Genomic DNA, 13,913 nt, shown 5'->3' with positions numbered 1-13,913 from the left:
AGGCTGGGTCAGCCGGTGCAGGCGTCATTCCCAACAGGGAACAGGGTCCTGGGAGAAGGGGCTCAGCATTTCCTGAAGGGAAATGACTCCCATAAATAGAGGGATGGGAAAAGGACCCGTCTATCCCTTCCCTCCTGTCAGCTCAGCTCTTCCTTCTCGTGTCTAGACTATGCGAACTCTCAGAAGTATTTTTCAGTCAAATATGTCCCTGCCAGTGTGTGTGTGTGTGTGTGTGAGAGAGATGTGGTTATCTGCTTTCTTGTGTATATATTGTAGATCTAAAATATGAACTGAAGAAGGGATGCATGCCTTTTATTTGTTTACCCACAGTAACCTCTCATTAGTCCATTCCAGTATAGAGCTAGGATTTTTTTCCAGTGGGGTTTTTATTGGGAAGGAAGGAAGGAAGGAGAATATTCACCTTCTGAGATCATCTCTTATTTAAGGGTTCATCCAAGAGGTCAGCAGCTCTCCCCTGTGATGCTTACAGTATGCTCTTAAGGTCCTTTTTTTTTTTTTTTTTTTTTGCTCTTAAGGTCCTTAGAAAGGTTAGGTCTCATGAGAGCTCTACTAAGAAGTTTGTAGCACCTCCAGTGTCATGAAGCATCTCCGGGAGGGAAAGGGACTTCTTGACAGCTGCTCTTCTGCTCTTCAGTCTGTCCCAGGAATGATCACATCGCACCCAACCTCTATGCCAGGCTGGAGGCAAACCCATGGGGGCTTTAGGTTCCTTAACAACAGAAATTTATCCTTACCAAAGACCCTTTTTATATCCTAAAAAAAAGTAAAAACATAAAAAACACCTCTCCCTACCCATCCACCCATCCTTACCAAAGACCCTTTTTATATCCAAAAATAACAAAATAAACACCTCTCCCTACCCATCCACCCCATCCTTACGAAAGACGCTTTTTATATCCTAAAAAAAACCAGAAACTTACTCAGCTTCAGCAATACGGATGCAGATTCACGCTTAAAACATACAGTACCTTTCTTTTTCTTTTTTCTTTTTTTTAATATATTTATGCATGAGACACACAGAGAAGGAAAAGCAGGCTCCTGCAGGGACCCCGATGTGGGACTTGATCCTAGGACCCCGGGATCACGCCCTGAGCCAAAGCCAGATGCTCAACCACCGAGCTACCCAGGTCACCCAGGTGGCTTTACTTTGTCCCTTTGGGAAAGTCAGTTGAACAAAGCAGATGAACACAGACTGAACATGACACTACGCGTCGAGGGGGTATTCTTTGGGTTGCTCTTTGGGTTGCTTAAACGAAGGTATGAAGGCGTGTGGCGTGGGCCTAGCCTGGGGGGGACTGGGCCCAGGGGGTGCCCCGCCCTCTCCGCCCCTTACTCCACAGGGAGGGAAACCGCCGCCTCGCAGCCTCGCGGTTCCGTGTTCCGGCCACGCGCTCGGCGCCGCTCCCGACGACTGGAATCTGATTGGCCCGACGTGAGTCAGGCCTCCTCGAGAGCCAATCAGCTGTGGGCGGGGGTGGGCTCTTCACTCCAACATGGCTGCCGGAGAGAGCCTGGGACTCCGCGGTCGAGGGGACGGGATGCTCTGTGGAGAAATGGATCCGCCTGTGAGGTAGGCCGGCTCCGCTTAGCGCCTCGTGGATCCGCCACCCGCGTTGCGTTTCTGTGACCATTCTGTGTTAGTCTACCGCCGTATTCATAAGTATCCTGGTTTCTTCGGTTCGGTGGCCAAGTGCTTCGTCAGAGGTCCTGCTTGTGAGGGAGGCGGTGGCGGGCTAGCCATTGCTCTTTTTTTTTTTTTTTTTAAAGATTTAATTTATTTATTCATGAGAGACATAGAGACAGAGACTCAGGCAGAGGGAGAAGCAGGCTCCATGCAGGGAGCCCGACGTGGGACTCGATCCTGGATCTCCAGGATCCCGCCCTGGGCCGAAGGCAGGCGCTAAACCGCTGCGCCACCCAGGGATCCCTAAAGCATACAGCTTAATGGTTTTTAGTATATTCACAGAGTTGTGCAAGTACCACCACCACAGTGGTTTTGAACATTTTCATCACAGGGAAGGAGAAACCCATACATACCCTCTAGCCATCACCCTCTCCTTTCCCCTGATCCCTGAACAACCACTTACCTACTTTCTGTCTCTATGGCTTCCCCGGTTCTAGACATTTCACATAAATGGACTTCTACAATAGAGGGGCCTTTTTTTTTTTTTTTTTTTTTTAAGATTTTATTTATTTATTCATGAGAGACACAGGCAGAGGGAGAAGCAGGCTCCATGCAGGGAGCCGGATACGGGACTCGATTCTGGAACTCCGGGATCAAGCCCTGGGCCGAAGGCAGGCGCCCAACCACTGAGCCAGCCAGGCGTCCCAATATAGGGGCTTTTGTGACCTGCTTCTGTTCATTTAGCATAATGTTTTCAAGGGTGACGTGGGAGCGTGTATCACTACCCCATTGCTTTTATGGCTGAAGTATATTCCATGGAATGGGCGTACCATGTTCTGGTTATGTCCTTTTTTTTTTTTTTTTTTTTTTTTTTTTATTCATGATAGTCACACACAGAGATCGAGAGAGAGAGAGGCAGAGACACAAGCAGGCTCCAGGCACCGGGAGCCAGACGTGGGACTCGATCCCGGGTCTCCAGGATCGCGCCCTGGGCCAAAGGCAGGCGCTAAACCGCTGTGCCACCCAGGGATCCCCTGGTTATGTCTTCATCAGTTGATGGCGTTCAGATTATTTCCACTTTATGGGCATTATGAATAACGCTGCTGTGAGTGTTCCTGTAGGAGAACAGATGTGAAAAAAAAACAGTTGTGGGCATGCTTTCATTTGTCTTGGGTGATGCATTATTTCTAGAATTATGTTTGTAAAGTGCTTAAATCAATGCCTGACAGATCACAGGATGGAACAGTGCTAATTTCTTTACCCTGACCTTCCCAAAGGTTATGAATGAAAGCTATTTCCTGCTTGCTGCCCTTAGAAGAAAGTCAGGCTTCCCTAAAGAGCCTGACCCCTGTGGGTCAGACTCTGAGGTTACTGCTCCCCTCCCCCCATCACCAATTAGCAGATTCTTGCATCAGGTTGTGAGAGGTGTCAATCCAGGGTGGTTCTAGTTAAAGGTACTGAGAGAGCAGATAAGGAGGTCTGAGGGCCAAAATACAGAATTTGGAGAGTTACGATTTCCTTATTCTCTCTCTTTTTAAATATTTTATTTATTTATTTTGAGAGAGAGAGCAAACATGATGGGAGGGGCAGAGGAGGAAGAGAACATCTAGCAGACATGGAGCATGGAGCCTGACATGGGGCTCAACTCAGGGCTGGATCCCAGGACCCTAAGATCATGACCTGAGCTGAAATCAGGAGTCAGAAACTTAACCAACTGATCCACCCACGCGCCCCCCATTCTGTCTCTTAAACAGTTGTGATCCTGGGCGAGTCTTTGAAACTTGATCTTCTCACCTTCAAAATGAGGATAACAATAACATGCCTGGAAAATGGTGGGAGGGAGGAGGCTTATGTATGTTATAATGTGTGTATAGTATGGAAATCAGGTGCTGCACACATGTATTTTAAGCTCTAGGGCTGCCCTAGAAAAAGAACCAGACTTGAAAACTCCATTGAAATCACAGTGGGTTCTGAGAGCAGTTGGGGCCCGGCAGGAGTTATGGCAGGCACTGCTCAGATCCTTCAGGGCCTCTTGTTAACCCCTCAAGGCTGCAGCCCCCTTGTGAAACTAGTTCTTGCCTGCTGCTGGTTTTCTGGCTCTGAGAAAAACATGGGTTATCCATAGTTGACCAGAACTACAGGCATATCAGATTTTCTTTTTTTTTTAAATAGGCTCTATGCCCAATGTGGGATGTGAACTCACTACCCTGAGACCAAGAGTCACATGCTCTACAGACTGAGCCAGTCAGGCGCCCCAAGATTTGCCTGGTGATCTTACTTGAACATCTTTGGGCTATTTGGTTATTCCAGCATCATTTATAAAAGTCCATCCTTGCCCTAGTGATTTAAGATGCCACCTTTATCATATATAAAGTTCTATATGTAGTTGGGTCTAGGCTTTCTATTTTATTTTACCAGTCTGTTTATCTATTCTTGTGGCAGTACCACAGTGTTTTAATTATAGAGGCTTTATAGTATGTTTTAATATATGGTGGTGGCCCCCAACCTCCCTGCCCCTCCCCTGAGACACACATTCTTTTTTATTTTTCAGTGTTTTCCTAGCTCTTCTTGTATGTCTGATATTCTGGTTTTATTTTACTTTTTAAAAGATTTTATTTATTTATTCATGAGAGACTCACAGAGAGGCAGAGACACAGGCAGAGGGAGAAGCAGGCTCCATGTAGGGAAGCCGATGTGGGACTCAATCCTGGGACTCCAAGATCATGCCCTGGGCTGAAGGCGGCGCTAAACTGCTGAGCCACCTGGGCTGCCCTGGTTTTGTTTTGTTTTGTTTTATTTTATTTTATTTTAATTTTTTAAAATTTCATTTATTTATTCACGAGAGAGAGAGAGGCAGAGACACATTGAGAAGGAGAAGCAGGCTCTGGGCACGGAGCCCGATGTGGGACTTGATCCTGGGACTCCAGGATCATGCCCTGGGCGGAAGGCAGGCACCCTTACTGCTGAGCCACCCAGGCATCCCTGATATTCTGGTTTTAAAGTTTTCAGTGTCTTCCTGGAAGGTCCTGGTGGAGGGTCGGGGTAGGTTGGCAGTTGAGTTGTCTTTTGGACCTGGCTGTGCTTACTTCAGTAAACTGCTTTTGGAAGATTCTGTTTTCTTTCGGATTCATGAGCACTTAACTTCTAGTGCCAGGGTAGAACTTATTTTCCCTAAGCCTCCAAAACAGCATTTTATTTTATTTACTTTATTTTTTAAAAAGATTTTATTTACTTATTTGACAATTTGACAGAGAGAGAAAGAGCACAAGCAGGGGGAGTGGGAGAGGCGAAGCAGACTACCCTCTCTGCCCCTAGCAGGAAGCCTGATGTGGGGCTTGATCCTGGGATCCTGACCTGAGCCACCCAGGCGCCCCAAAAACAGCAATGTAAAGCAGTCTTCCATTGAGAGAATATTAAAACTTGGTAAATTTGGAGAAAGAGTTTAGAAGAGTTTTCTGTAATATTCTAGCAAGTGTACTGCAAACCTGAAATCATTTCTAAGTAAAAAAATATATAAAGTCGTTATGCTTACAGTAACAAATTGGTAAAAGCTTTCAGAAAATCAACACAAATTGTGTTCACAGATTCTGTGTTGGTTCACATGTTGATTGACCCCTGAAAGGAATCCAGCCACTCAGTTCAGTGTAATCTCCTTATGGAATTGGTGCTGCTTTTCATTCAGTGGTCTGTGCTTCTTTGAGTGTTTGGTCTGGTCGGCCTGAGATTATGCAAACATCTATGCCTTTCACCCTTATACCCCAAAGGAAATTCAACCCATCCTTCAAGTTCCGATCCACAAAGGGAGCTTGCTTTCACTGTTTTGCTTATCATACTGTGTTTTGTTTGGGAGATACTTGTGTGCACCTTTCCCCTCCAGCTTTATTGAGATATAATTGACATAACATTGTGTGAGTTTAAAGTAGACAACACGATGATATAATATACATATACATTGTGAGGGTCGGTTAACACATCTATTGCCTCACACAGTTAACTTGTGTGTATATGGAGTGAGAACATTTAAGATTTACTCCCTTAGCAACTTTCAAGTGTATAATACATGTGGATCATGAACAAGAATGAAAACTCTCAGAGGGCAAATCAGTGTCTTTATTTCATATTTCTCCTGGGCTTCACTCAGCTCCCTTTGCAAAGTAGACACAACTGTTAGTTGGAAGAATGAATTATATGATTATTTTCCTCTTAGCTGTAGGTTTCCATATAATCTCTCTTTGGACCCAAAGAAACATCTGTGCTGGGAGGTGGGAGGCCAGAATATAAGTCTTGGTGGTCAGCTAAGGGAAAGGAGGTAATGAGAATACAGTGTCACTTACCTTGTCATTTAGGAGATTGCTGTGGCATAGCAAAGCAAGCAGTGGACTGGTGGGGCCAGGGGAGCTATCGGTTGTGGCTGCAAGGCAACCAAGGGCCTGCTAGGGGAGCCACAGGGCAGACCCGGATACCCACAGAAACAGCAGTCTGCACTTTCCCCATTATTTGTAAAGTTAATAATAGTGGGTGCTTATTATAGAAAATTTGGAAATCTGGGTTTTTTGTTGTTGAACTATAGAGAAGTAGAGAGAATGGGGGAGAAAAATCATCCCAAGCTTCTTACCCACTGACAACTACATTTATTACATTTATTTCCAGTAATTTCCTTACAGTTTTGAGTAGGAGTAGATTCCTGCTCTTTTTTTTTTTTTTTACAATTATTTTATTCATATTTGACACAAGGTTTTGGATCTTGAGTCCAGCATTTTTCCCATTTAATAGTAGTCTTTTTTTCAGTTTGACTTTTTAATTTTTTTAAATAAGAGCTTTATTGAAATATATTTCTCATACAGTACAATTCACCCACTTAAAGGGTACAGTTTAATGGTTTTTTTTAAAAAACATTTTTAAAATTTATTCATGAGAGACACAGAGGGAGAGGCAGAGAGCAGGCTCCATGCAGGGAGCCCGATGTGGGACTCATCCCAGATCCCAGGATCATGCCCGGAGCCAGAGGCAGATGCTTAATCACTGAGCTACCCAGGCGTCCCAGTTTAATGGTTTTTAGCATGTTTACAGAGTTGTGCAGCCATCACCACAATCAATTTTAGAACATTTTCACCACCTCAGAAAGAAACCCCATTCTCATTAGAAATTACTCCCATTTTTCTTTCTCTACCCACTGTTGGCCTAGGCAACCACTGATCTTCTTTCTGTCCTTACAGAATTGCAGTCGCCTTAGGGGCACCTGGGTAGCTCAGTCGGTTAAGTGTCTGCCTTTGGCTTAGGTCATGATCTCAGGGTCCTGGGATCGAGCCCCACATTGGGCTCCCTACTCACTGGGAAGTCTACTTCTCCCTCTCCCTCTGTGTGCTAGCTCGCGTTTGCTCTCTCAAATAAATAAATATGTCTTTAAAAAAAGAATTATAGTCTCCTTAAACATAATTTTTTTTTAAGATTTTTTTTTTTTTTTTTAAGTAATTTCTATACCCAATGTGGGACTCAAACTTACAACCTCAAGATCAAGAGATGCCAGTCAGGCATCTCTCTTTAAACATAATTTAATATACTCTATAATATTACATCAAATAACTATATCATAAGTTTATGTTACCATTATAATGTTTGACATTTAAATTACTTTAAAATTTGCAATGTTCGGGGATCCCTGGGTGGCTCAGCGGTTTAGCACCTGCCTTCTGCCCAGGGCATGATCCTGGAGACCCGGGATGGAGTCCCACATCGGGCTCCCTGCATGGAGCCTGCTTCTCCCTCTGCCTGTATCTTTGCCTCTCTCTCTCTCTCTCTCTCTGTGTGTGTGTGTCTCATGAATAAATAAATAAAATCTTAAAAAAAATAAAATAAATTTGCAACGTTATAAATAATAGCCCATAAAAAAAAAAAGAGAGAGACCTACAAAAAAACACTCAAGCTCCCTCCCAGCTCACTCCATTAGCAAGTGTTGCTGAAATTCAGCATGGCATAAAAGAAGTATAAAACAATTACTGGGGAGCTCCAGTGGCGCAGCGGTTTGGCGCCGCCTGCAGCCTGGGGTGTGATCCTGGAGACCCGGGATCGAGTCCCATGTCGGGCTCCCTGCATGGAGCCTGCTTCTCCCTTTGCCTGTGTCTCTACCTCTCTCTCTGTGTGTCTCTCATGAATAAATAAATAAAATCTTAAAAAAAATTACTGATTTTGAAGAACTGAACAAAACAGACCCTGAAAATAATCAGCTAGGGTATTTTTCTACTCTAGATTAGGTAATATAAGACCATGGTGCTATTGTATAAGAAGCACCAGACTTTAAAAAAAAAAAAAAAAAGAAGCACCAGACTTAGGGGACTTGGGTGACTTAGTGGGTTAAGAGTGTGTCTTCCACTCAGGTCATGACCCCAGGGTCCTGGGATCCTTCCCTACATTGGGTTGCCTCTGTCCCTGCCCCAGCTTGTGGCACATGCTCTCGCGTTCTCTTAAATAAAGACATATATATATATATATATCTTAAAAAACAAAACAAAACAAAACACCAGACTTGGGTTTTAAACCTAAACTCATTTCTGGCTCTATGGCTATGGGTTGTACAAACTTGAACAAGTGACCTAACCTAATTGAGGCTAGATCTGCTTCCTCAGCAGAAAAATAGTAGGCGCATTGGCGTTGACCTCTGTTGATGTTAGAAATAAGAAGTGGTTTCTGGATCTCCCAGAACAGAGAGAAAGAAGAGCAGGTTTAAGTATTTGGGATTAAAAGAAGTTAGAACCTGAGTCCTCCCAGTTTGGTGACCTATAATAAATTTTTAAAAAAAGGAAGTATACTTTTTAACTTTTTTTTTTTTTATGAGGATAATACTACTGCAATGCAGATTTATTTTTTTATTTTTATTTTTTATTATTATTTTTTTTTAGTAGGCTCTATGCTCAACGTGGGGCTTGAACTCACAACCCCCACATCAAGAGTCACTCTACCAACTGAGCCAGCTGGAGCCCCTGTACTTTTTTGCTTAAAAGAAAATATATTTACCAGAATTCAGATTCTTAAGCCATATTTTTGGCAGTGTGAACATATTTCATAACTTCCATAGCTCATACTTTGATGATCTGTGCAAACTCATAATAACTTTTTCCAGAGAGGTGACACCAGTAGTTACAAGCATTCACTCATGAGGGCTGACATAAGCATTAAAACCTTATACGCACTGTAGCTTGGTGCTTGTAGGCAAGATGGCCACCGAATTGTACTTGTTCTCTTTTTACCTTCTACAAAATGGAACAGCCTAAAGGCAACATATGGAAGTATTTCTGCAGTGCAAGTGAGTGACTGAAAAAGCATGGTTTGCAAATACTGTCAAGTGAAAATGTGTTTCCATTCTATGAAGGTGGCCAAATACATCTCTGCACATAGGAATGTTCTGCAGGTGTGAAGCCTGGGTTTATGACAGTGAGAAGAATAAAAGTCTTCAGCTGCCTCTGGCCTCAAAAGCATCACAAAGTGTGGTCCGGCCTGCAGTGTTGGGCTACTCTAGCCACAGATTCCCAGTGGCTTAATTTGTCAGACAAACTGACAGATGTAGGTCAGGAAAATACTGACCAACTTGTTACAAGAAAATATTGTTAAAAAAAAAAAAAGAAAAAGAAAATATTGTTGTCAGTAACTGAATTTTCATACCAACAGAAAGTATTACAATTATTCAGATTATACTTTTGGTCCTGAGGCCTCCTTTAGAATGAAAACAAGCCTTGGTATCAAGGTATCAAAGTCCATGCGGGGACACAGCACTTGGAGCATTCACCCCTGGGTCCTAGGGACAGGAGCTACTCACTGTGTGCTGATAACTCTGCCGTCAGATGTTAGAGGTGCTCCGCCGTAGGAGCAGACAGACGTGCTGGAATAAGACCGCCTGCCAAAAGAGACGGCATAGGACAGTGTTTCTGTTGCCAACTGACGACACACGGGTAGGAAAACAAGAATGGCTTCTCAGCTCTTAGACTGCGGCATGAATTCCCTGGGGAGTTTAGAAATTCATATTCCTGGGGCCTTCTGGCAGTCTGATTCTCTGAGTCTGGGGTGGGGCCAGGACTCCTCCATTCAGCAGTGCTTCCTGCTTGCTCGCTCTTTCCTTCTTTCTTTCTTTTGTTTTTTTGGTTTTTTTTTTTTTTTTTTTTTTGCTTTTCCTTTTTAATAACAGCTTTATTAAGATACAGTTCACATACCATAAAACTCACCCTTTTTAAAGTGTACCATCACATGCTCTTAAGCATATTCACTGGTGCAACCATCACCACTACCTAATTTAGAACATTTTCATCACCCCTCCCCACAAAACCTGTACCTATTAGCAGGTCACTTTCCCCTACCCTGTCCCAAGCCCTGGCAACCACTAATCTGCTTTTTTTTATTATTATTAATTTCAAAGGTAGAGTTCAGTGATTCATCAGAGGCATCTATCACCCAGTGCTCATTTTTTTTTAATATTTTATTTATTTATTGACGAGAGACACAGAGAGAGAGGCAGAGACACAGGCAGAGGGAGAAGCAGGCTCCATGCAGAAGCCTAATGTGGGACTCGATCCTGGGACTCCAGGATCACACCCTGGGCTGAAGGCAGGTGCTAAACTGCTGAGCCACCCAGGGATCTCCTCACCCAGTGTTCATTACATCCCGTGCCCTCCTCAGTGTCCATCACCCAGTCACCCCATCTCCCCCACCACTAATCTGAATTCTGTCAGATTTCATATAACTGGAATCATATCAGATGGGTGGTCTTTTGTCACTGTTTTTTTTTTTTTTTTACAGATTTTATTTATCTATTTGACAGAGTGAGAACACAAACAGGGGGAGTGGCAGGCAGAGGGAGAGGGAGAAGCAGGCTCCCAACTGAGCAGGGAGCCTGATGCAGGGCTCAGGGCTCGATCGCAGTACCCCAGGATCATGACCTGAGCCAAAGGCAGACACTTAACTGACTGAGCCACCCAGGCACCCCTAGCATGGTGTTTTCAAGGTTCACCCACGGCATAGCATGTGTGAGTCCTTCATTCCTTCATATGGCCGAATAATATTCCACTCTAAGTCTAGACCACATGTTTATCCAGTCATCTGTTGACAGATATGGTAAATACAAGAAAATGGTATGTGTTTGTTTCTTCAGTAGAACCCTTCTTGAACACTCTTATTTTTTTTTAATTTTTATTTATTTATGATAGTCACATAGAGAGAGAGAGAGAGGCAGAGACAGAGGCAGAGGGAGAAGCAGGCTCCATGCACCGGGAGCCCAATGTGGGATTCGATCCCAGGTCTCCAGGATCGCGCCCTGGGCCAAAGGCAGGCGCCAAACCACTGCAACACCCAGGGATCCTGAACACTCTTATTTGATGGAGGAATCTTCTGGGCTCAAGAGCAGAACTCCTAGAAACAGGAAGACTTTGGTGGTCATCAGCAGAAAAATCATTACTTTGCACCACCACAGTCTTTGCCTAGAGTGGTGCTCTGAGGACCTGGTTTCTGGTGGTGGTGTGTGGTGTTTTTGTGCAGGTGTGGTTTAAGCATTTGGTTCAAGAATGCAGGCCCCAATTCTGCCAAAATGGCCCCCTGGGTGCTGTTCTGAGGCCGTGCATAGCCTTTGGCTTCTCTTGTTCCTCACCTGCTTCAGTCTTCCATCTTCTTCCAAATGTGAAAAAATTTGGTTTGCTTTTGAAAATACGAAAAAAAAAAAAAAGCTTTTATGTAAAATACTAGAGTAATCCATTTAAAAAATTTTTTTTTAACTGTCTTGTTTGAAGAAGACGAGACTGAAGCATCCAGAGGCAGGGAGTGAGCTTCACAGAGCAGCTAGACACCGCCAGAGCTGTGTGGTTGTGACTGTGCTGTTTTTCTTCCTTCTCAACATAGTTGCTGAAAACAAACACCTTCCATTTATGCTTGCTGTGAAGAAGAATGCTCAGTTGAGAAAAATAACTATTTTTGTTCTACAGTAATTGTGGTGGCTTCTTCTCAATTTTGTGTGTGCTGTTTATAAGCTGATAAAAATAACAGTTATTAGAATCATTAAAGCTGACAACTTAGAGCTTTATCTACAACACAAGGAAAAACCATTTAAAATTGAGTTTTACTAGTATGCATCATTTGTGATATAAATTGTAGTTTTTCACTTAGTATGTCAAATGTGACCATTTTATAAATCAAATGAACATAATGTGTATTTACCTATATTCCAGAATTAACATACCAACCTTGGAGCAGTAAAGAGCCCTGGAAAATTATAATTGTGTGTGTTTTATTCCTCATTCCATTTCCTTCCCCTGCCCAAATTTCTTATTTTTATTTTCATTGAAAATGCATATAATGTATTTTTTTAAAGATTTTATTTATTTATTTATTCGTGAGAGACCCAGAGACACAGGCAGAGACACAGGCAGAGGGAGCAGCAGGCTCCATGCAGGAGGGAGCCTGACGTGGGACTCGATCTGGGGACTCCAGGATCATGCTCTGGGCTGAAGGCAGGCGCTAAACTGCTGAGCCACCCAGCCGTCTCTGATTTACCATATTTAAATGCAGCTTCCAGGCCAGTGTCCAGACAGTGGGTTTTGGCACGTTGGAGTGGTGCCCAAGGATCTACCTGTCTGTCCAGGTCCCCCCCGCCCCCCCCATCCATCTGGACTGGAACAGATTCCCAATGGACCACACTTGGGGAAGTAGCTCCATCTTGCAATCCCAAACCTCCAAAGTGATGGCGAAGTTATGGTAATGTAAGTGACAGGGTACTTCCAATCAGCAAATTAGGCTTGGCTTGTCACCTAATTAATGACTCTTAAACATCACAGATGAAAAGGGAAGGGTCGTGGTTTTGTGGGGCCAGCATTTTCTGTTCCTCTGTGGTTAAGAGGGGCACCTGGGTGGTGTTCAGTAGGTTTTCTGTTCCTCTCTGAATTTGGAAATGCTCGCGGGCTGATTGCTGCGTGGCAGGGGGTTCCCTGAAGCCCACTTGAATTTACTTCTCAGATTTGGGCATCGGCTATTTCTCTAGAGACTGTGGTTTTAGGACTTAAAGTTATTAGAGTCTGATGGGGATCGAGTTCACTTAGTACCATATTGTTGAAGTGCTTCTTATGACCTTCAACTTTAGAGTCCTTACATGGTCCTCCATGCGTGAGACACAATGGCCTTTGTCCCTTTTGGAAAAGCTCTGGCTTTCTGGAAAGTATAGGGAAATTGTTCTCTTTTGGGGAAAGCCGGATGCCAGGGCTGCTAGTGCCCCAAGTACAGTCCTGGGTGTTCCCCTGAAGGCAGATGCCGTGTTTTGCTCATCCTTGAGGCCACAGTGCATCCTGCACAGAGCCTGGCATCTGGTCATAATGCCAGGGAGAGAGGTACACCTGCTTGAGAGAAGGTGGGTGCAGAAAGTTGCTGCTAACGCAGGACAAGGCTGCATCCCTGTGGTTGGTTGGTCTGTGTTGGATGCAGAGCACAGGCATGAGAGGGGCGGCGGGGAGTGGCCATATCCTTGACATCCAGCAGGGCTCTCTGCCAGATGCAGGACAGAAGGGCAGTGTCTTTCAGTCCAGCCAAATGGAGAGGCTCCAGAAGCTTTTTTTTTTTTTTTTTAATTTGTATTATTGAAGTGTAGTTGATCAGAAGCTTTGTGGAACGTTATGAGAGGGGCAGTGAATTCCTTCCTGTTCTGCAAGGCCCTTCAGGGCTCGCTTCTATAACGGGAGGGGAGAGCACTGGACCTGACTTCTTTACAGAGCTGGGCTTGCTTTCAGCACTGCCATACCCCAAAATGTAGGGTGCCATGTGACTGGGTAAGGGGCAGCTGAGCTCCATGAACAGACTTAAGCTCTGTCGCTCTCCCCAAACTCACCCCTTCTTGGACCAGTCTCTTCCCTTCCTGTCTTTTCAGCTCAGCAGTCCCATCCTCCCTTCTTTTTTTTTTTTTTTTATAATTTTCTTTTCTTTTCTTTTTTTTTTTTTTTTTTTAATTTTTTATGATAGGCACACAGTGAGAGAGAGAGGCAGAGGGAGAAGCAGGCTCCATGCACCGGGAGCCCGACGTGGGATTTGATCCCGGGTCTCCGGGATCACGCCCTGGGCCAAAGGCAGGCGCCAAACCGCTGCGCCACTCAGGGATCCCCCATCTCCCTTCTTTTTAACTTGTTACTACACACGCTTACTCTCCTTTTCTTTTTCTCTTCCTGCTTCTGGCCTCCCTCTCCTTGTTCCCAGGAGTTATATGCATGGCTTGAAGCCCAACCCTTTGATTTCTTGCAGGAAGGAGATGCCC

At 44.2% G+C, this 13,913-nt stretch overlaps 1 protein-coding gene across 8 annotated transcripts in view; it reads left to right on the top strand.

The window, feature by feature from the left end:
- DENND2A (DENN domain containing 2A) overlaps window positions 1-13,913 on the top strand; it is a 103,004-nt gene that overhangs the window by 13,571 nt on the left and 75,520 nt on the right. For 6 of the 8 annotated variants that reach the window (XM_072777439.1, XM_072777434.1, XM_072777440.1 and 3 more), the window contains exon 1: window positions 1,453-1,591. The exons of 1 other annotated variant lie outside the window; for it this stretch is intronic. In XM_072777439.1, the coding sequence (XP_072633540.1) occupies window positions 1,515-1,591 (77 nt within the window). In that variant the 5' untranslated portion in view covers window positions 1,453-1,514. Of the gene's footprint in view, window positions 1-1,452; window positions 1,592-13,913 lie in introns of those variants that run through there. One more of the 8 variants, XM_072777436.1, reaches the window with a different exon arrangement.

Source organism: Canis lupus, chromosome 15, assembly GCF_048164855.1.
Source record: "Canis lupus baileyi chromosome 15, mCanLup2.hap1, whole genome shotgun sequence".
Taxonomy (NCBI): domain Eukaryota; kingdom Metazoa; phylum Chordata; class Mammalia; order Carnivora; family Canidae; genus Canis; species Canis lupus.
This window is presented reverse-complemented; position numbering and strand designations above follow the sequence as displayed.